At 35.0% G+C, this 24,746-nt stretch overlaps 1 protein-coding gene across 2 annotated transcripts in view; it reads left to right on the forward strand.

Annotated features, from left to right (window-relative positions):
* anapc1 (anaphase promoting complex subunit 1) overlaps positions 1-24,746 on the forward strand; it is a 260,906-nt gene that overhangs the window by 65,405 nt on the left and 170,755 nt on the right. For both annotated transcript variants that reach the window (XM_039748373.1, XM_039748374.1), the window contains exons 13-15: positions 3,849-3,914; positions 7,804-7,941; positions 16,173-16,313. In XM_039748373.1, the coding sequence (XP_039604307.1) occupies positions 3,849-3,914; positions 7,804-7,941; positions 16,173-16,313 (345 nt within the window). The remainder of the gene's footprint in view (positions 1-3,848; positions 3,915-7,803; positions 7,942-16,172; positions 16,314-24,746) is intronic.

Consider the following 24,746-nt stretch of genomic DNA (forward strand, 5'->3'; position numbering starts at 1 on the left):
CTCTTTTTCAGTTTTTGGTAACCTACTGTAAACATTAAACTTAAACCTCTGCCAGTTTACTGCTTACCTTTTTACCATTTTCAGTCATCCAATGCATTTTAACTGATTAAATTTAAAGAAAAAATAGAAAACCTGAGGTGTTGTAAAACTTTTGACTGGTCATGTGTGTGCATGTTTGCATCTATTGATCTATCGATTGATTTATCGTATAAACTCATTGGCTTGCTCACATATCAATCAAAACATAGCTAAGAAGGGAATGTTATTGCAACAGAAAACACTTGACCTGGGGCAGACTCTAGAAAAAACCTTGAATTCTAATTTGCTTGGCTTTAGCCTGAATTATAGAGGGTGCACATTTTCTACACCTCTTAACTACTCTTTCTGGTAGTTTGACTACACATTTCTTAAGCTTTTGCACAAAATGCATCAAATATGTGTCGTTTCAACAGTATGTTTTATAAAGAGAGGAAGATCCCATTGCCCTTGAATAGGATAATATAAGCGATAAATATCAACTTATTTTAACCAATCCTTGATCTATGAGCTATTGTCATTACTTTTCAGCTAAAGGCCTCATTAATGTCTCTTATATCCAAATTTGTTTTTTAGTTGTGTGTGTGTGCACGCGCGTGTGTTCCTTGATTTTTCTTTTCTTTTATCTTATCTGCAGAAACTAACTTTCCATACTATCACGTCTGACTTATACAATGAAGATGTTACATACAATCAAGTTGAACTTAACAAAACAGAATTTAAGCCCCACCAGAGAGAAAGAGAGGAGAGCTAACAACAATAGCAAATATTTAAAAAAAAAACAAAAAAAACAAAGAATAATATCTTTTTACCCTCGATAAAATTGTATTAATTATATCTTGCCATTATTTTAAAGTTTTGAACAGATCCTCTGAGGGAGAATTAGATTTTTTTTCCAGTTTCATATAGTATAAAACATCAGTTACCCAATGACTTCTAAAATGTGGGTTGGGTTTCTTCAATTTGAGCAAGATAAGGCTACGTGCTAGTAGTGTGTTGTGGGCAATTACAGTCAATTTGTCCTTCTCCACTTTAAGCCATTCTGGGAGTTACCAAATACAGCTGTTAATGGGTTAGGAGTGATTGTGACACCAAGGCTGTCTAATAGAGATTCAAAGATTTTTGTTGTTAATTGATGCGCTGTTGATGTTAATTTGGTGCACTTCCAAAACATGTGGCCCTGTGAGGCTGGAGCTGGATTGCTATGTTTGCATGTTGGATCTTGCTCTGCATACATTATGGGCAATTTTAAATGATAAATGTGATTGATCGAAGTTTTCAAGTTAAATGATTAAATGCTTTGTGCACATGGAGCTAGAGTGTATTCTATGCATGGCTGTCCTCCACTACTCCGAAGATACTAAGTGAAAGATCCTTTCCCCACCATACCCTAAGAACTTTGAAAGGACAAGACATTTGTATGCTTTTATATATTATTGAGGTGCTGTCTGAAGGTTCAAGACTGATCATTATTTCTTATGGAATAGTAATAGGTAGGAGGTGTGGAAAATTGAGTAGGTTCCTTTTAGCAAAGTTTCTGATTTGAAAGTAGTAGAAAAATTGTGTTGTTTGGAAGTTAAATTTGAAATGCAATTGTTCATAAGACACAAAGACATTATCAGTATACAGTTCTCTAAGTGTTTTAACCTTGGATGTAAAGGTGATTATCATATAGAGGTGTGACAGATTAAGGCTTCTCTGCCTTCAAGTGTTTCCTGCATTGGTTCCATCTTCTTATTGATTGAAGGATATTTGAATTTTTGGTATATTGATGATAAAATATATTTACTAAGGGAAAAGCAGGACATATAAAGAAGTACAGCAAGATTGCATTTCTATTGCACGCCAGGCTTCTGTATATTCATCAGTTCTGTCAATATTCATGTGTTTTAGCTTGTGTGTTTGCTGCCTAGTAAAAAAAAATTGAAAAGTAGTGGCATCTTCTGCTTTTGGTCTTTGTAGAGTCACTTTTTGAATGTGTCTATGTCTCAAACTCCAAATGAGGTTATAATTGAGTCTAATTTCTTAAAGAATGATTTGTTGATATTTATAGGGATGCCCTGAAATTGAAAAAGAAGCTTGGTAAGGACAGTATGTATTCTTCCAGCTAATGTGAGATGGAGAGTAGACTATCTGCTCACACCCTGTTTGATTTTTTCCATGCTGATAGCAAAATTTTGAAAAAGATCTTTATATTGTGATGTTTACGCCTAGTTATTTTAACTGTTCTGATAAAAATAAATGGATAGATATCCAGTCTAATATTGTGTGCTATAGAGTTCACTGGAAATTCTAATTGATTTTGAGGCCAAGTATCTTTTGAAGTTCTGCTAGTGCCTTAAGGACTACTGGTACAGATGTTTGTGGGTCTGATATATACAATATAATGATATTTTCTGTCTGTCCTTCTCTGATAATCCACTGTATCTCCAATGGCTCAATGGCATTTGCATAAAGCAATGGTGATAGAGGGCATCCTTCTCAGGTACCATGTTATAGATTGAAGTAGTTTGGGATAATGCTGTCAATAAAGACAAAGACTTCTGGACTGGTATAAAATAGTTTTATCCATGTACATATATTTGGCCAAATACAAATTTGTGTAATGTGGTGAACAGTCCCATTCAGCTATATCAAATGTTTTTTTTGTCCAGAGATAATAAAATCTTTGGTGTGTTAGATTTTATGGATAAGTATATTACATTAAACAGATGCCAAAGATTAGAAACTAAATGTCTGCCTTTGATAAATTAGTTTGGTCTTGTTATATTACCAAAGGAACTACTTTCATAATCATAGCTATCACTATTCAGAAGTGAAATTAGTCTGTATAATGCACATAAAAAATCCCTTATTTTTATTTGGAAAGGCAGTAATTAATGTTTGGTGAAAAGTTTGAGGTAGAATTTTGTTGTCTCTAGCTTCTATAATCTTTGCTAATAATAGTGCAGATAAGTTGTTTGAAAGTATTTTATAAAATTTCCCTTGGTAGCCATCAGGACCAGCTGCTTTCATACTTTAGAGTGTGTTTATAGCATCCAGTAATTAGAGTGTCAGAGGTGTGTCCCGGTCCTCTGCAAACTCATTAGATTGTGTCTTCTGTAAACTGAGTAGAATTTAAAGACTTAGTTCTCTCTAAACGTGTCAGTTATGTTTTTATGATAAATGATCTCCAATTGTGTTGGTAATTTCTTTATTGCATTGTGAGCATCCAGCTTACTCTAATTCAATTCCAGTTCTTTGCAGTGCTATCTGCTTTTAATAAATGTTCTTGAAAGATCAGGCTGGTCAAATCACATGATATTACACAGACTTGTGTCACTGTTTTGGATCACTGTAGATTTGTTAGTGTGTCCATGTCTGCTGTGTAATGGTGTGTTTTCCAAAGTTTGATCCTGCTGCATCCATTTATCTGTTGAGCATTGGGCTGTTTGTGGTAGCCTAACAGTAAAAACAAATTTGAATTTTCTGCCAGAATACATTTCTAGTGTTTCTTTTGAGCAACCCGATAATGAATTATAACAGGATTAAGGGAACTGTGGAGCAGAAATGTCTCATTTCATAAACTAGTCTTTTGAAAACTTATGAATTCTTCCACAGTCTCCACACTGGTTGACTGGAATGCTTTCCAGACTGAGAGTGTAACTAGATTTAGTAGATAAAGGTTTTCTTAAGTCAGGTCAGTCAAGAAAGTATGTACAATTGACATACTTTAAGAAAAATTTTGTAATAATTTAAAATGAATCATTTTTTTAGATGACACCTGTAAAATGTAAGTATGATATAGTTAATTTGTTGTTTATTCCTCTCAGAGTATTGATGCAATGCTTGTTTTGGAAATGAATGGAAGCTTGGTCTTGTATACTGGAGTTACCCGGGTATGTATACAAATGGTCTAAATTTGAAATTAAAAATAAATTACATTTTAACCCTGTACTTGCTTAAGTGCTCTATAATGAAGCAATTATTCTTATCCTTTTTTGGTGTTTTTTTTCTTCTCTCAGATGTAACAGGTTGATGATTTTCAGTTTGGCATGACATTTTTAAGCTTTTAAAATTACTTTTAAAATTTGTAATATCATTAAATTTGTTTCATTTGTGGTTTAAATTTTTAAAAGTTTTGTTGAACTGTGATTCAAGTATAAGTCAATATAATTGAGAACTTTTAATTGTTAAAAAAAATTTTTTAAATGTTAACTAACATCTTTCTAAAAAATATGATAGACTACAACAAATTAACACTAGAATTACCAGAGCCTACGAAAAAACTCGTAGATCCGTCCCACCTTATACGCTTCGCACCTCTCCATCAGCGTGTTTTGTCCTTTAAATGTGTTGATAAGCAGCAAGCAGCCTGCTATCACATCCCCCACCCTGCACAGTTTTCTTAGCTCAAATCTGTTTACCTGCATGTCAGTTGCTTAGAGTTGTATAGAGTGAGAAGTCAAGCAAAATGACTCCTTTTATAAATACTATATCGTTATTTGGAACACTTACATTTCATGTGTGTTCCGTGTCTACAACAATCTATGTAAACACATCGTTAAAACAGAAACGTTTTTCATGTTTTAGTAATTATTGATAAAATGTAGACCTGAAGTGTATAATGTGTGAAACCTGAATTCCAACTATCAAAGAAACACTTTCACAAAAGGTACAAATATAACAGAACAAATGCGCTTCCATTCAAAAATATAACTGCAGAAAAAGAACCCGCGTTAGGATGCAAAATTGACACGCATTTGCTACAATAACTTTGGTGGCGCAACAGTATCAACTGTTCACCGTTTTGATCCCAGACGAGTCCGTTTTGAGAAATGAGCTGCTTGTATTCTTACTATTTTAGAATTAAGACATACATTTGATTCCAGTCTGTAACAGCTGGTGTAATTTATGATACTTGTAAAGGTTAGCTTTATTTTTTTTTTTTAGTCAGTTTTATTCTATCAACCACGTTCACAATCCTAACTCTAAAACCCCCGCATTTGACACTGCTGTTTTCACGTAGACGCGTTATAACAGAGGTAAACTCAAATCATGACGACGGTTGTACATATACAAAGTACAGCGATGGCAAAAGTGTATTTTTGATCCAATGTAGAACCGTCGTCATGATTTGAGTTTACCTCTGTTATAGTTTGTCTATGTGAAAACAGCAGTGTCAAATGCGGGTGTGGGGGAGTTGGGATTGTGAACGCGGCTGAGAGAATAAAACTGAAAGAAAAAAAAAAACAAAGCTAACCTTTACAAGTATCATAAATTGCACCGGCTGTTACAGACTGGAATCAAATGTATATTTTTATTCTAAAAGAGTAAGAATATGAGCAGCTCACTTCTCAAAACGGACTCGTCCGGGATCGAACCCGTGAAGCTTTGATTACCAGTCAACAGTTGATACTGTTGCGCCACCGAAGCTGTCATAGCAAATGCGTGTCAATGTTGCACCCTAACGCGGGTTCTTTTTCTGCAGTTATAATTTTGAATTGAAGCGCATTTGTTCTGTTATATTTGTAACTTTTGTGAAAGTGTTTCTTTGATATTTGGAATTCAGGCTTCACACATTATACACTTCATGTCTACATTTTGTCAATTATTACTAAAACATGAAAAGCGTTTCTGTTTTAACAATGTGTTTACATAGATCATTGTTGACACGGAACACACATGAAATGCAAGTGTTCCAAATAACGATGTAGTATTTATAAAAGGTGTCATTTTGCTTGACTTCTCACTCTATACAACTCTAAGCAACTGACACGCAGGTAAACAGACTTGAGCTGAGAAAACTGTGCGGGTTGGGGGATGGGATAGCAGGCTGCTTTCTGTTTGCTGCTTATCAACACATTTAAAAGGCAAAAGACGCTGACGGAGAGGTGAGAAGCGTTTTAAGGTGGGACGGATGTACACGTTTTTTCGTGGCTCTGGTAATTCTAGTGTTAATTGTGATGAATGAATTTGCAAATGGCAGAAGCAACTCCATTTTGTGATTCAAAATGCTTCATATTCTATATTTTATCTAAAAGTAATATGTTACATATGATATATTGCATGTTACAGTACAACATATTTAATTATATAACACTTGTATAATATTCAGTAATTTTAAATTATATTTAAAAAATACTTTTTTTTTTTTTCAAACTTGATTAATACTTTTCAGTGATGTAGGACAGAAAGCAGAAAACAGTTTCTAAATTTTAAATTTTACAAAGGGACAATGAGTAATGAAAGAGAAAGGCAGCAACTTTTTTTTTTTTTTTTTTTGCGGAACCAGACTTCTCACTTTATTCTACATATAACACTGCTTGAGTACTCTGATTATATGCAATAGCAAAATAGTTACCACTATCTTAGGTGTCAGTATTTGTAGAAAATTAGATGTAAGACCATGACAATCGAAAAAGTTCTTTTTACGCAGGGTGCCATTTAACATTTGGAAATGTTTAATATTTTGTAGCACAATGAAGTAATTTTAAAATTCTTCTGCAATTACTGTTGTGTGCATGTTGTTTTCATGTCCGCAATGGGTCTTCCAAAATGAGCACCCTCTACATAGTTAGTTCCATTCAGGTAAGTTAACTTTTAAAGTTTATAAGAAAGTTTAAACAACCCCTATGGTGACTGAATGTCTTGCTGAATTATAGGCACATGTCTAGATCTGTCATGAAGTATAGCGCATTTAACATGCTTGTTTTTAAACCCTGGAAGTAACTGGACTTCCATTGTAATAAAATTCATCACAGTTTGATTTTTTTTTTTTTTTACACGGAATTCTACTTCATATACTGTGTTTTATTTTAGAATTAGCAATAACAATCTTTTATGTAATGTACTTACCCAACCATAAAAGTATCATCTGCTCTTGAAATGGTTGCGTTTAACTTGTGGCTGTTGTATGTTTAAATGTCCATTTCTGCAAAAATATGGTAACTGGCTTTCTTTGTCATCAGTTGCAATATTGATACATGCAGTTTTCCTTTTGTTATTTTAATAAATTTAAAAATGTTATTTTTATGAGCTCTGTCGAAGTCAGTGATGCATTTTAGCAGTCTCAGCCAAAGCAACGTTTTAAACTAATCTATGCTTAGGTTCCTGTATAAAATGACTCTTTCCCACTGTCTGCATTTTCATTGTCTGCTGTGTTGTCACACATTGATTTGCACATCAAAGTGTACAGTAGGTTATAAGTAATTTAGATTTTTTTTATTTAGTATAGTATAAATTGAAAAACATATTTTATTAGACTTTAATTATATTAACCCTTCTTATTTCTTGGCTGCTTGTTGCACTAAAGTTATGTCCTGCACTATAAAGGACTACCACAAAAATAAAACAATTCTACTGTACACAATTAACTTTCAAAAGTTGAATGGACACAACAGTGTGGCCAGTCTAATATATACTGAATAGTATTGTGTGGTCAAGATCTCTATCTTGCCAGTCACTGTTCCATCTCTAAGATTAAAATATATATGTATATGTATACAATCTTTTTTCTTTTCATAGAAAAAAAAATATTGAAGGTAAAGGAAAATTTTAGGCATTTGGATTTTTTTTCCATTAAACAATTGTTTGTGTTTTGCTTCATCCGTGACTACCCATAGGTTTTTTTTATCTTCAATTGAATTATTACTAAGCATTTAATTGTGTTTTTTTTTCTCCAGCCATCCTTCCATTTTGTCAGCTGCCTTACCTCACCTCAAGATGGTCATTGTTATGTTCATACTTTATAGAAATGCTGTAAAAATGATTTTGCATCTTTCACAGGTGGGCAAAGTTTTTATCCCTGGCTTTCCAGCACCATCTTTAAACTTGTCCAATCTTATGCCAAGACCCAGTACTCCTATTAAGGGCATCAGTACTCCAACAAGAATGATCAGCAGACAAATGGGACATTTGGAAGAGGTATTTAAAAATACTTAAATGAGCCACACTTACATTTAATATGGTTATGCTTTCCATGTTATTTTATTGATCTCCAGCTAAATTAACTAATCAAAAAATCCAAGTATTGAGTAAAAAGCTGCAAGTGACTTTTGGAAGAAGGCCATCCAGCATGAGACAATATCATTAATTCATGAAGAACATAGTACAACTTGAGATTATACAGTATATTATAGTCTTATTTATTTTAAATTGTTGTGCTGCTACTGGAAGATAATTAAGTACATATTAATAGTGACATAAGTGTATTTTTCTTAAATATTTTACTTTTTTCCTCAGTATGTACTAGAAATTATTAGTAACACCCATTCAAGGTATATTTTTATATGCTCAAGCTTTTTTAATAGCTTTTGGTAAATCATAAGCCATACATGACTTTAACAGTATAATAAACCATTGGCTTAGAATGTAACATTTATAATGTTATTAATAAATACTGTTGTCATGCAGACATTAAATGTGCCTTATTTTGCAAATTAAGCTTTCACTATGTCTTATCATAATTAATTAATTAATTAATTAATTGGCCTACAGCCTATTAAACCAAATTATGAGAGGAAAAAGAAGCGGAAACTTTGACTAATACTATGCCAAGTGGAGTCTTGCACTTGAAGATAGTAAACCTATAGAAATATTTTAGTGTGTGTACTGTACATTTTGTAAATGAGCAAAACTGATACATACATTGAATATCTTTTTTTTCCTTTTATAATGTTTTATGTGTTTTGCAAGAAATTTGAAAGTGTTAAATGAGATTTTTTTTTTTCTTGAAAAATATTCTGTAATTGATTTCATTATATTCAGTTTGACACATATGATTGCTCCATTATAGACTTCTTTATGTGTTTTTGTGTTTTGACATTTTGTGTTGTTGCTATACAGTGAGTGCCTATTTCTTAGGTACAGTATTTCCTGTCCTTCTCAGATTCCTAAAAGTTTAGACAGTATCAAATGTTAACACAAACACTTAGAACTGCTTAGGCTTTCAACTACTGGCAGGAGAATCAAGTTAAATTTCATTGTTTATTACAACTAGTTCAGCCTGTACAGTTTTCAAGAGAACTTGCCTCTTGTAAATAATCTTAAAGTTGAACTGCAAGTTACCATAAGAACCAAAAAGCAATATTGAGACCGACTGAACAAATGAGATAACATCTTTTGTTTCCTCATTGGTTATGTTTGTTAGTCAGAATGCCTGTTAGTTTAACTAGTAGAAACTGCACATGGAAAATATTCTGCATAGTATTCTTTGTATTTATCTTATGATGAAATACACACATTTTTCTAATGGTTGGTTCAATTCATTTTTCAGAATTTCAGATGTTTGGACTTAAGTAGGGTATCAGCCTTAATTTTGTGAGTACTGTAGATTCCTGGAATATAAGAATTTCGTTCTAGATTTTTGGCTTGGAGTTTGGGGGTTGGCTTATACAACGAGTATCGTTTCAGATTCAAGATTTCCAGCGCAATGCCGTTTTTGCCGATGAATACAGAAGTAATTAATGATGAAACCACAGCGCCATCTTTCAGATGAAGAAGTAACTTTGCATGCCGGTACTTTAAATTAAATAAAGAATTTTTTCAAAAAAGTTTTTTAGTTGCTGATTTTATTAATAAAATTTATAACAAATTATCGGGAAGTTTAAAATAAAAAATTTTGTTTTGATTTATGACCAACATCTTGCGTTATGACCCGAATGCGGTCACGTATATCCGATTGTACGATTGTAAACAAACAACCGAGAGCGTTCGTAAGCGTCAGTTGGAGCCCAGATACATGTGTTTGTGGATGTAATTTCGGTCATTGCAGTGATTTACCTATATATAATTCACTAAGACCATGCAAGCAAGACACATAATTGCTAAGGAAGGAAGAGAAGGTAAAGAAAGCGGTCACAATCGAAACAAAGATGGAAATTGTGTGGAAATACGAGAGTGCTGTTAGTGCGACCGATCTCGCTAATATGTACATAAACAAATGGTGTGAAAAGATGCACAGAAGTTTTAAAAAAAAAAAAAAAGTTCTGTATAGGGCTTGTATGGTTGTTTTTTTAGCCTTAGCATAACGCCGGATCTGCGGCCCCGCTTCTGCCTTCTTTCCCTCCTCTGTCTGCGTTGTCTCCTAGACCCGACAACAATCCATGGAGAGCCTTCTGGTCTCGCTATGTTGTCTGGGATGTTGTGCGTGTGGTGAAAAACACTCGAAACAGATGTCTGGCTCTGGACACCGATATCTATAAGGTTCTGACGGGTGTAACAGTTGTTCGCCGAACCAATCGTGTACAAACAAGCAAAAAAAAAAAAGTACAAAAACAACAAAAAAGTGCACTGAAAAGGAGAGCCCTGAGCCGCTGCGACCATGTGCGCTGCCATGCTCCTAGCTTAATCTAGCTGACTTCTGGCTCTGCAATCACTTCCTGGTTTCCATCAAAAATGCCGGCAGTCTCAAATTTTCGCCGATAAACATGATAAATATACCTGAAGAGACACTTTTAAGGAAATTTAGAAAATTTTGCTTGGAAAAGGGGGTCGGCTTAAATACTGCTCATCAGCAAATACATGTAATTTAGTAGGTAGAGAAGGGGGTCGGCTAATATACCGAGTCGGCTTATATTCCGGGATCTATGGTATTAGAAATGCCTTGGTCTTGAATAAAGTTCATATTACATTAGCAAGCTGGACCTTGTTTCAGTTGTTACTCACACATGCATAATGACTCTATAACCAGTGAAAATATTAAGAACTGCATAGAGTATATAAAATGTTAGGGCATTTTTGAAGTGTTAAGACTGCCTGTCATTACATTAAACAGCATTTTTATTTTAATTAAAAAACAAACTAAAAACATATACATATACACACACACACACACAGTGCAACCTTGAGTCACGAACATCTCGGACCACGTACAAATCTGATTACGGCCAAACTTTTGCATCTGTTCACAACCACACTCTCGGGTGACAAAAAAGCCTTCCCTTCCGGTTTGTTCGCGCCAATGATTTCCGCACGTGTTCAGTCTCTCGCTATGCAGCGAGACAGAGCGAGTGCGAGAAGGCAGTTAAAGAATGCACCAGGCTTGTTTTTAAAGAGACTGCAAGGTATTTCTCTCTGTTCAAGGTTTTCTCAGTGTTATTCAATGTTTTTACATTTAGTTTACTATTACACTGTGCATTCTATGGTATAATTAACTGTTTTTATGCTTAAAAATCTCTAAAAATATATATATTTAGATACTGCTCGTATGGTCCGAAACGGATTAATTTTATTTATATACAATCCTATAGGGGAAATTACTTCGGGTCACGACCAAATCGGGTTGCGACCAGAGTTTTGGAACGAATTACAGTTGTAACCTGAGGTTCCACTGTGTATGTGTGTGTGTGTGTGTGTATGTATGTGTATGTATATATATATATATATATATATGTATATATGTATGTGTATGTGTAATATACATATTAGGGCTGCAACTAATGATTATTTTGGTAGTCGACTAATCGTTAAACTTATTTTTCTATTAGTCACAATTATTTCATGCTTGACTATTTTGATGCCTGTGACCTGTGGTTGCACATCCTGTTCTGGGCACCAGTGCATGTCTTACCTCATCTGCTCATGTCTGTCAACCTGTGAATTATACCCTGATGTCTCTGCATTAACACGATTAAAATTAATAATAATCAAATTAAAATAACCAGTGAAACACATGAATTTGAAAATAATCAAATGTTTTTATATTAGTGTGATCATTACAATAAAAAAGAAATACATTAAAAAATTCAATCTAAAGTGCACATAGTCTTTAAACAAAAAAAGTGCATTGCTGACTTGTAATCAACAGTCTCCTGATTCGATCCTGACTGCCTTGTATATTTACCGTTTTGAGTAGTGAGTTGTTCTTATTGTTAATATTACACAATAAACACATACATTTGATTTGCGTCTGTAACAGCCATTGTATTAAATGTATAGTACTTAAAGTTAACATTTTTTTCACTTTTATTCTCTCAGTTACGATCATGATACACACTTCTGCCCCCCCCGATGCTGTTACTTTTTATCTGAAACTGGGAATAACTTTAGATGTAAGTGGTGTTTTGAGACTATCAAACTGGAAATTCTCTGATCTGGATGGGTAAAAGCTGACACGCAAACACTGGCGAATCTGCCTTATTCATATCTCACTGTCACTTGATTTTTTGTTATTCAATTTTACTGAGTGTTCCTGCTTACGCTGAATTAGTATGCGCATTAAGGGCCGTGATGCCAAAGCCGCACTGACAAAAAACAGAGATAGGTATATATGATATTTGGAATTATTAATTTTATGACCTTGTAGTACATTTCGGAAAACATTGTGGCACGGATGCAACATTATTCATATTCATTCGTGTACCTTCTTGCAGTTGTAATCAATGACCACGTTTTTTTTTTCCCCCCAATCTTGCCCAGCATGCACAGGACTCCAGGACATGCAGAGGAAAGAATGTTCCTCTGCAAGGTGAGCCATGAACACTCTTCCTTTCTCAGTGGACCGCATACATGCCTTGTACAGTACATGTGCTTTGATCACCGCCAGGTCAAGCTTGTTATAGCACAAGCAACCAGCCATCTGCGTACTGCTGCTAGCATTGAATAAGCTCATGCCTTCTGGTGTCGGCTCGCAGCACTGAGGGGAAAAAAAAGAAAGAGACAAATATATGTGACATTTTGAAGAAATCATTGTATGACCTGAATAGTACCAATCAGAAAACATCATCGCACAAATGCAATAATATTTGAAAACGAATTTGTTACTTGTAAAAGTTAGCTTTTTTTACTTTTATTTTCTCAGTCTTGTTCATGCTCTCCCTATGCTCCTGATCTGACCCTAACTAACTAAAGCACCAGCATAAATTCTCAAGAGATGGTGGCATCACATCTCCAGGATGCCTTCCTTTCAGATGCTCATGCATCGCGATGGTGCTGCCATGAAAAGAAAGTTCCGCTTTACATAATCTGCATTTAACTTTTTTTGGTGAAATGCTCCCACACTTTAGAAAGTTTCTATCTCAATTTTTTTTTCCATCGCCTTCCCCCACTCTATCCGACATGCCATTGCAAGCACGTTTATTTTCCTCTACTTTCTTTTTCTCCTCAAACGTCATTCTTCGTTGGTAGGACTGTGTGCAGTCTTGACAAACAACAACAAACGATACTGCCCTCAGACGTTCATGTAGTGCATTGCAGTTACAAAAAGCAATGTGGTTCTTTGTGACTGGAGCCTCTATTGAAGGTTCTGTCTATGACGTGTCGACGATTTTTTGTAGTCGACGTTGTCATTTATGTCAACTAATCGTTGCAGACCTAATGTATTTATATATATGGCACGTTATTCTCACACTTTAAATCGGCTTATTTTAAAACCTAAAAATATATTTTTGGTATCATTCTTTTCAGAATGTATTGAACTTTAATGTGATGTTGTTAGATTTTCAGATTCTGATTTAATTTTTAAATTCTAAACTAAAAAATGTCAAGAACTCACATCCCGCAAGTGCCAAGAGATTTAACCACGCCTGAGGCTGGAAATAAAAGACAAAGAGTAGGACAACTGTTGTACAGGCTTTTAAATGTTCGAAGTGCTGTGCAGATCATCATCAACAGCAAAGAGGAGGTAAAAAAAAACTGTATTTGTTTCCCGTTGTATCACTGTTTCAGAGGGGGTTTCGGAGGAGCGACCGCGTCTCCTCAACGCAAACGGCAGACTGGCTAAAACTGGGGGTTTTGTGCCAAAGGCGCCAGGAGGGCTTGCCCCCCTAGTTTACAGTATAAAAATACATCTCTGCCTATCTCATTTATGTTTTCCTTATACCACTGTGAAGGAAATATATATAAAAAAAAAATGGATTGCAAACATCACACTCCAACATACTTTGTGTTAAACGTATTTAATCTTTTCTTTTATGTTTTTTTTTGTACTGCACGGTGAAAATGAAAATCTTAGATTTGGTTATAATTATTCTTGGGAACCACTGAAATTCATGCAGCCATCCAGTTTTTTTTACTGCTTTACACTGATCATTATTCTAGGTAGTACCATTGTACCTGTCTGGCTTATTTAATCATACAGTAGGAAAAGTTCTAAATTAAATATTGATTAAAAAAACCCTGCACATTTAATATGCAAAATATACTGATAGTCAGTCCTCCTGTCTTTGTTTACACAATCATTTTTTTTTTATTTTTTGTTGCCTGATATTTTGTAAGGCTGTGCAATTAAACTTTTGCAGTTTGACTCACTGCTCACATTCTGTAGTTGAGTTGTCCTAACAGATATCAAAAAATTGTCTCAAAGCGTTCAGTTGCCAGCTTGTTAAGTGTTTTTTCATTGGTTCTTCCCTTTCTGGGATATTTCACAAATTAAAAACTCACCCAATCACATTCATAAAGCAAATTACTGTAAAGATGCTAAATTACTGTAATTGTTACAAAGAGTAAAAAACAAAATGGCAGGCAATAGTGATAAAGAAGTAAATTTGAAAGGATGTTTTAAAAAGTATCATACTTTACCTGCAAATAGCACAGTAGAACCAACATCTGAAGTTGAAACAATGACAAAAGCTGGTGGGATGTGACACCTCTATATTTTTTTTTTTATTAAATCCATAACATTTTATGGAAACAGACAGCAAGCGCTTTGCAACTGAAAAAATGGCTAAGACCTTAAAAATTTTTAAGTCATTTTTAAGTGCCACCCTGTTGTACATGTATACATCATCTCTGTATTATACATTTAGAGTTTCTCTTGTAATTTGGAGAATTTAATCTTTGACAAAATTATAAAGCAGAATGTCATTATTTGTAGTCTTAGGGGCCCATTCACAAGCATTTTCTTGCATATTAACACTAGACCAGAACACTCCTTAACTGTTAATAAAGTTATATACCATTGGTTTCAATGACAGTATTCACTTCTAAGTGTTTCAGCCAGTCGCTGTTTTGACATCTCTTGTCAATAGCAGTATTTGTGCAGTTTCAGCCAAATGCTTGTTCCATTGAAATGAATGGTAAAGCTGTGTTTTAAAAAAAAATGCAGCTGTCATCTGTACGTAATCCTGGAATTTTTCAGAATGCTGCCGGAGTTCTTCGTACAGAGCCTAAAATTGTCCATTAGAGTCTCTTTGCTGCCAAATAAGGTGAACCCAATATCTACACTCACAATGATGGTGACATTCTGGAAATAAGTCAATCACTTCTTAATTTAACACTAGAACACCTCACAACCCACAAAATAGTGACAGAAAATGTTGCCAATCATATTCTTCCCTGCAAAATACCTCTTTGAAAATGCTTCAGAAACCTGGAAAAACACTTAACATTATGCTATTAAAAAGCTTCAAAAATGCCAAACAAACTAGAAATTTACAATGCTCAGTGTGAATGAGCTCTTAAGCTTTATTTAATGTCATTTCCAATGTTTATTTGTGTAAGAGATTTATTTTTTTGCTTATGAAATTTTACATGTTATAGGATGTCCATATACTGTATTTATGTTGCACAACAGGCATTCTTATTTTGTAATTGTGGAAAATAACCCAAATGATCTGAATACTGAGATCTGAAATGATCTTGGAAATATCGTTCAGTGTCTGACACGACATGTCTGCTGCTTCCAGTTGAATTAAAATGTAATATAAAATTTTTAAAATCATGCTGTTAAAGGTACTTTCATTAAATTACATCAATAATTGAATACTACAATAGTAATAATTCAGACTAAACATTGCACTGTTAATCCATAAGCTGTAATTAATTCACATCAGTATTTTTACAAATTGAATGCATTGTAGATCATTATGGCTACAATAGTAAACATGTAATTGTGAAAACAGTGCAATTAAGGAAACAAAAGGAAATTGATATACTTGTCTTATGCTCTAAATGTGTCTTTTCCAAAGAAGCTTAAACAACTGAATATAATAATAACAGTAAGACCAAAATTATTCAGAGCATTTACAATGTGTTATAATAATCATTAAAATCATTAAAGATCTTCATTTGTTTACATGACTATATGAGGGGGTCTCAGCTAAAAAAAAAAAAAAAGATGAACATAATCTTCTTTTTTAAAAGGTTGTTATAACAAAAGCAGCAGCTACATCAAAGTAAAAAGCTATATGTTTAACTTCTCTTTTGTAAATTCTTAGGTTGTAATGCCATCACCTGTTACAGAACTAAGAAGCTCTTCTAGACTTAATGAGACCTCCTTAATTGAAGAATGCACTTTTCAGCCAGTAGGAACTTATATTCATTCTTTAAGAGATTCAGTTCATAATAGAGTTACTTTGGTAAGTACAGAATGGCATCGGTTTCCATTTTATAAATTTGGAAATTTTGTTTGGTTTGTATTTCAACAGAAAAGGTTACTTACTTGATGATGGTTATATAATACATATGTTAATGGCATCTAAACCCAAAAAAATGACATCTAAAATTATTTTAATAGCCTTAACAACTCTGTTGATTCTGTCTTTGTGCATTTGATCAGGTTCCGTTAACTGTAACTCTCTTTCTAGGTATTTGTTTTCTTGCAATTGTGCAAGAGAAAGAGGCACTCTAGAGGAACCCTTAAATTAATTTTTGATAATATTTTGAGAATTATGGCAAATAATTCTGTAGTTAATTATGAATTCTTCTCATCAATTGCTATCATAATGAGCTATTTTATGATCAGATAGGTCAGCATCAGAGCAGTAAATAATATACTGAAATGTTATAGAATAGTTCGGGTAACTTGGTTCCTAGGGCGCCAAGCCTACTGATGCTCATGTCTGAATTTTTTTCTTTTTGTTTTAATTTTAAGGACCATAGAAATGAGCTTGTTAAAACCCTGAAAGCAGTGGTTTGTGCCAGGAGCTGTAGACCATTAAAATAAATCATGACGATTTGATAAATAGCATATACTGATCAGAGAGATGTCTGGCGCAATATTTTAAAACTATACACATTTTTATCATTTTTGTTACTGTTAAGAAGGAAAATCACTGTAACAGAAGAAAAAAAGTTTTAATAGAGTGTATATTTAACAAAATTCTTACATTAATTTCTTGAAGGATAAATGTTGAGTATTTAAATTAGTGGTGTCTGGTACAGTTTTCATTGATAAAACAGAGCAAAAGATATAACCTGGCACAATGAAGGCGATGATCAGAAGACTGGTGCATCTGTCTTTATGTTGTGACACTGTTTTTCCTCAGTTTACATTTTGCAAAGTATCGATGACCATGAACTTTATGGCTGTCAAATTAGCAATAAATGAAGGTCTAAATATTCAAAATAAGTAAATATTTGAACTTAGGTTAACAAGTTTGGGCATTACATTTATGGTTATACATTCTTATTTTATACTTTATTATTATGGTCAAAAGACATCTATTATTTAAATGTAAGAGCTAATTAAATCCCAAGCAGCTGCACTGTTGTCTTGTTTTCAGTCTAGTACTGACTGCTAGGGTGCCCAAGTCTTAAAGCAGTGTCCGTCATTTTTTCACTCAACTCTTCCTACGGATGTCCTGTGCCTTCACAAAAAGTGCTTTCACCATAGTCCAGCTTCCCATTCCTTACAGCTGTTCTTGCAGCAGCCAGACATGTCACAATATGTTCATAGTGTAGGACACAAGCTGAGTGCTACAAACGGGACCCACACACAATTGTCATAAGTGCTTCATGCTTTGCAGAAGCATCGCAAGTAAAAAAAAATAAATAAATAAAATAAATTTAATAACAAAATAGCAAAGTATGGTATGAACATGTGGTCTCTTGTATGGATTTAAGCTCCTTCTTGTGGCTGCTTTTATGGCTCACTGTCCTGACAAGGATGAGGGTTAGTTAGTAAGACCATGACAGGGTGAGAAACGTGAGCAAAATAACAGCAGGCAAGAGGCAGACAGGTCCAAGATGGACTTGTTTTATTATTTTGAGGTGTAAAATGGGAAGTGGAGGGCTACCTCTTATTTTATGTCATACAGAATAAAAAGCCAATTGGCACCTGTGGACTCACCCAAAAAAACTGGAACATCACAGGAATTTTTTTTGTCCTTTACAGATGAAGCAGTTTTTTTTTAATAAAGATGGCCTGAATATTTTAATTGCAGTTAATTATTTTAGGCCTTAAGAGTCGAAATCAGTAGTCAGATTGAGACCATGTGTGGGACACATTTTGTTGACTGATATTGGGCTCCTTAAAGTGGGGATTTTAAAGTGTTGCAATAAAAGGAAAATCAGATTTTAGACAGTTATTTTCCATTTGCTTTAATAAGAAGGTTTTAGCATTAAACATTCAGGCATCTCAGGTTCAAGAGTAAATGAAACAGAATCAGATGAAAAATTATACTTTTGGAGCACCAAAGATGTGTTTAGGAAAACTCTGCTAGATATGCAATGGAACATGGGGTGAAAAAAAAATCAATGTTGTGAAGGTGTTTTGCTAATGAAGATAACAAGGTAAACATTCAAAATTATAAAATGGGTGATTGTGGAAGTTAAATGCCAACATTAGATCTGTAAAATAATGCAGCTTTGCATTGTGCATCTGGACTAAGTCAATGCCAGAAATAGTACAGGTAAAAAAATTTGCAATTGAAAAACAGCTTTTGCCTTTGAATGGTACTTTTTTCCAATAAATTTGAATTATAATTAAATGACGATGTTCTTCTTCCGCCATGCAAAGCGCTTTTTGTTATGACCAAATAACTCAATTTTTGTCTCATCAGTTCACAAGCACTTTGTTCCAAAATGAATCTGGCTTGTCTAAATGAGCATTTGCATGCAACAAGCAACTCTGTTTGTGGCATGAGTGCAGAAAGGGCTTCTTTCTCATCACCCTGCCATACAGATGTTCTTTGTGCAAATTGCACTGACTTATAGAACGATGTACAGATACACCATCTGCATCAAGATGTTCTTGTAGGTCTTTGGAGGTCATCTGTGGGTTGTCTGTAACCATTCTCACAATCCTGCGCATATGCCGCTCCTGTAGTTTTATTGGCCTGACAGACCTGGGTTTAACAGCAACTGTGCCTGTGGCCTTCCGTTTCCTGATTACGTTCCTTACAGTTGAATCTGACAGTTTAAACCTCTGAGATAGCTTTTTGTAGCCTTCCCCTAAATTATGACACTGAACAATCTTTGTTTTCTGATCTTTTGAGAGTTGCTTTGAGGATCCCATGCTGCCACTCTTCAGAGTAGAGTCAATGGGAAGCACAACTTGCAGTTGACCACCTTAAATACCTTTTCTCATGATTGGAATCACCCGTCTATAAAGTTCAAGGCTTAATGAACTAATCCAACCAATTTGTTGTTGCAAGTAATCAGTATTGAGCAGTTACATGCATTCAAACCAGCAAAATTACAAGGGTACCCAAATTTTTGCACAGCCAGTTTTTCACATTTGATTTAATTTCATACAACTAAATACTGCTTCACTAAACATCTTTGATCGGAAAACACCCCAATTCTCAGATGTTCCTAGGAAATGAAAGACATACCACTGTTATCTTTTTTGTTGGAAGTAGAGTAAATTTTTATGCAGGCTGAGAATAGTTCCCTAACTTTTTCATAAGACTGTATTTGCGCGAATCTGAGATCCATGCAACAGGCCGGGGGAGGGGCCTTCCTCTCTCACTTGCTAGCTTTGGGGCATGTTCCTTAACTCCACTTAGATAGCGAACTAGAGAACAGTTGGATTATAACTTTGTTTGATATTTAAAATAAAGTGTTGCTTAGGTCTTGATGAGTTTTAGTCCAGATAGTCTCCTAAGTGTATGCCACATTGAAAAGAGATTGCAATTCAGATTGTGGATTGTGATTTTGTTTTAAAAGGATTGTGATATGATTTTTTGGAAAGATCGCCCACCCCTAAGTTGACTAATCCAAGTTTTCAAATTTATGTAGGATTCATTAAACCTTTGATGAGCTACTTGGAAAGGGGGTGCGAACTACCGGTAGGTCGCGAGCGATGTGTTGGAGACATCTGCTCTAAGCAGTGTTTCATTCTGCTGATTTACATATTAAATTTATATGATTCATAAAAATCACAGTGAATGTGAAGCTTTGATCGGTAAGTGGAATCAATGACGTGATAAATCTGTTATTTTAAAATCGAAAGCATTAACATCTATACTAAAAACTGATGAATATAGTCTAGAATTTTTCTATCTCATAGAATGGTGTAATATTCTGGAAGGTTTTCTGTAATCTATACTAATAAAAGGCAAAGCCCTCACTCACTCACTCACTTACTCACTCACTCACTCACTCACTGACTCATCACTAATTCTCCAACTTCCCGTGTGGGTGGAAGGCTGAAATTTGGCAGGTTCATTCCTTACAGCTTCCTTACAAAAGTTGGGCAGGTTTTATATCGAAATTCTACGCGTAATGGTCATAACTGGAAGCTGTTTATCTCCATTTACTGTAATGGAGATGAGCTTGAACGCTGTGGGGGCGGAGTTTCGTGTGACATCATCACGCCTTCACGTAATCACGCAGTACATAGAAAACCAGGAAGACCTCCAAAAAGCGCTGAAGAAAACATGCATTATATAATTGAGAAGGCAGCTAAACAATAAGAAGCGAGCGAAAGTGACATATACAACCATATTCATGAGTTCTGCTACTGAAACAAAGCACGATGTAAACCTACACTTTAAATTAAGTTCATAGACAGGCTGCGCTGGCGCTTGTAATTTAGTGCCTGCCCATATAAGGCCGTCCGTCAGCGCAATCCAATAGCAAACTCCCACTAAATATTCACGGGTTAAGGACTGTGCTTATGCAGAGGAAGATGAGATGGTCAGGGTGGTGTTTGACACAAACTCAGCGAAACTGCGAGAGAAAGTTTTAAGTGCCAGGACTAAGGTAACATTAAATACAGCCATGGACATAGCACGAGATGGCACCTGCACAGCTGGGAACCTTCGATGCATGTACACCGAGCGCTCACGGAACTGACGAGTGCACAGATAAAAGCAACAGTTCCAAAGAGCGCTGAACAAAACCAATTACACAATTGAAAAGGCAGCAAAAATATGAAGCGCCTGATACATACAAGCATATTCATAAATCCAGCTACTGCGGAAACAAAGCACACGTGGAAAAGTCAATGTCCCGCTAAAGGAAGACAGTGTAAAAAACCCGTGCATGCAGTGTGTCAGGTCTCAGATAAAGAAGAAGACGAGCTGTTTATTGATGCAGTAAGAAACGAATCGATGAATGAAACCTGTCATCTTTACAACGATTGACAAACACGGAATGTAACTTGAACACAACACATCCTACAAATACGAACCTGATTGAAAGAAATAATGATAATCAAATCCTTGATGACAGCAACACTCAGTAACACTCACAAAACAAATACTGTATATTGACAGTCATGTTACGCTATTTTTAAAATGTTCCCTTTTCTTTTCTAGCTTTTTAACACACTACTTCTCGCTGATACACGGTATATATATATATATATATATATCCCGATCTACATACTCAATAATGGATACTTTATTCGCCATCAATGATTGTTTTGGTAAAGCCATACTCAGTGTATTCATTAGATGAACGGTAAAAAGTAAGAGCGAGGGAGGATGACTTATTGAGGCATGCAGGCTGTAGTGCGTCAACTCTATCTGAATTGCGCGATCACATTTAAAAAATATATCTTTTCAAGTTCTATTTAGTCCATATGTGTCAAACTCAAGGGCAGGGCCACATCCGCCCGGCGTAATTATATCCGCCCGCAGATCATTTTATATACTGTATTATTGTTATTAATGGCCCGGTATATGAAGCGCTGGTAACACAATAAACTACAGATCCCATAATGCAGCGCTTCAGCTGCCTTGCCAACACTTACCGCGTAATCAAGTCTAGCTTATGATGCTGCAAGTTATTGCGGCTAGCTCACACGATGCTGAAGAGAAAAGTTGATTCTGAAAATAGAGCCTTTAAAACCGATGGGAGGTTGAGTATATGTTTACTGAACCCGTGTCTCATTTGTGGAGCTAATGTGGCTGTAATTACAGAATTTAATCTAAGACGGCACTATGAGACAAAACATCAGGGTAACCTGAATGCAATGCAGAAGATACAGAAAGCAGAAGAATTAAATAAGAATCTGACACTTCAGCGGACGCTTTTACCGTGCACAATCACAAAGTGATTTCAAGTGAAGCTGCTTTTATGGGAGACACAAATGCACCAGTGCAATTTGCCCCACTTTCCCTGTTGCCAAGTAATGTTAAACCAAGTCGTCACTACGGTGTTCCCAACACGCACTTTGCTGATAAACTGAGCGCACTGAGTTTGCACGGCGCTTTGGTGACTTTGAAGAACAAAAAGTCCGCCTACATGCGGCTCGAACCTTGTGCATGTTTGGTAGCACATATCTGTGTGAGAAGCTCTTCTCAGTGATAAAGACTAACAAAACAGCACACAGGAGTCGCCTCACTGATGAGCACCTGCAATCCATCCTGAGAATCTCCACAACACAGAACCTCACACCAAACATAAACGAACTTGTTGCCAAAAAGATGCCAGGCGTCCAGCTCTAAAATGACATATGAGCAAAGACAACTGAATGATTTGATTTGTTATTGCTGAAAGGAACACATTTTATTTATATTTCCAGGTTTTGTTATGCAGCATGTTCATATTTGAATTTGTATAATTTTGACAGGATATATTTTTATGGAGAGCAAAATCTTTTGGGATATTTAAAATCTAAGTTTATTTTTATATAAAATTACATAAGAGTAAAGAAATTTGAATGTTTGTTCTTTTAACGTTTACTTTATTTCTAACTTGTATAATTTAGACAGGATATATTTTTATGGAGAGCAAAATATTATAAGTTGTTTAAGGTTTGAGTTGATTTATTCACAAATAATATTCCTGTCTGTTTTTACCATTCCTACCAAAGATATTTCTGTCGACTAAATAAAAATTCCTTCTATTTAAAATTTAAATAGAACTTGAACAAATACGATAGTTCATAATATCCACGCAGACTTGCACGTAAGAGCGGAGTTATCCGTTTTAACAAGCAGCGTATTGCACTGATAATGAAATAGCTGTGTGTGTATATATGTAGATATGTATGTATATGTATATATATGTTTATATATGTGTGTGTGTATATATATATATATATATATATATATGTATTTGTGTGTATATATGTGTGTGTGTATATATATGTGTATATGTATAGATATGTATATATATGTTTATGTGTGTGTGTATATATATATATATATATATATATATATATGACAGCAACACTCATCACTCACAACAGTGACAAAACAATTACATTGACAATCATGTTACGTTATTTTCAAAATGTTTCCTTTTCTTTTTCATTTTTCATTCTCCGCTGCGAAGCCCGGGCATTTTGCTAGTCTATACTAATAAAAGGCAAAGCCCTCACTGACTCACTCACTCACTCACTCACTCATCACTAATTCTCCGACTTCTCGTGTAGGTAGAAGGCTGAAATTTGGCAGGCTCATTCCTTACAGCTTACTTACAAAAGTTGGGCAGGTTTCATTTCAAAATTCAACGCGTAATGGTCATAACTGGAACTTATTTTTTCGTCCATATACTATAATAGACTTCTGCTCGATGGCCGTGGGAGGCGGAGTTACGTCCGTCAGCGGCAATCCAATAGAAACACTGCCGCTAAATATTCACGGGTGAAGGACTGTGCTTATGCAGACGAAGATGAGATGGTCAGGGTGGTGTTTGGCGCAAACTCAGCGAAACTGCGAGATAAACTTTTAATTGCCGGGTCTTAGCTAACATTAAATACAGCCGTGGACATCGCACGAGATGGCACCAGCACAGCTGGGAACCTTCGATGCATGTACACCGAAGCGCTCACGTGAACTGGACGCAGTGCACAGACAAAAGCAACAGTTGCAAAGAGTGCTGAACAAAAACCGAATTACACAATTGAGAAGGCAGCAAAAAAATATGAAGTGTCTGACACATACATGCATATTCATAAGTGCAGCTACTGCGGAAACAAAGCACACGGTGAAAAAAGTCAATGTTCCGCTAAAGGAAGACAGTGTAAAAAAAAAAACAGTGCATGCAGTGTGTCATGTCTCAGATAAAGAGGAAGACGAGCTGTTTATTGATGCAGTAAGAAATGAATCGATGAATGAAACCTGTTATCTTTACAACGATTGACAAACACGGAATATAACTTGAACACAACACATCCTACAAATACGAACCTGATTGAAAGAAATAATGATAATCAAATCCTTGATGACAGCAACACTCATCACTCACAACAGTGACAAAACAATTACATTGACAATCATGTTACGTTATTTTCAAAATGTTTCCTTTTCATTACTTCTTTAACACACTACTTCTGCGCTGCGAAGCGCGGGTATTTTGCTAGTCATTAATATTGTAGTGAAACACTGTGAAGAAATATTAATTATTAACAACCTTTAAGAAACACTAGGCTTATTTAAAGGGTTATGGTACTGCTCAAATGTTTCTGCGTCCTCTTTTCTGGAATCATCATGTAATCATACAAAGAAAATATTGTCTATAGAATACCTGTGGTTTGATGTGAATTCCCAAACTTGGTTTAAAATTAAATTGTTAAGGTGTCATCAAAATAAAATGATGATAATAGCAATATATATAGAGATAAACAGATGTTTGTAAAGGACAGAAATAGTGAATGAGCATTTGATAAGTCA

The sequence above is a fragment of the Polypterus senegalus genome, chromosome 3 (assembly GCF_016835505.1).
Source record: "Polypterus senegalus isolate Bchr_013 chromosome 3, ASM1683550v1, whole genome shotgun sequence".
NCBI classification, from domain to species: domain Eukaryota; kingdom Metazoa; phylum Chordata; class Cladistia; order Polypteriformes; family Polypteridae; genus Polypterus; species Polypterus senegalus.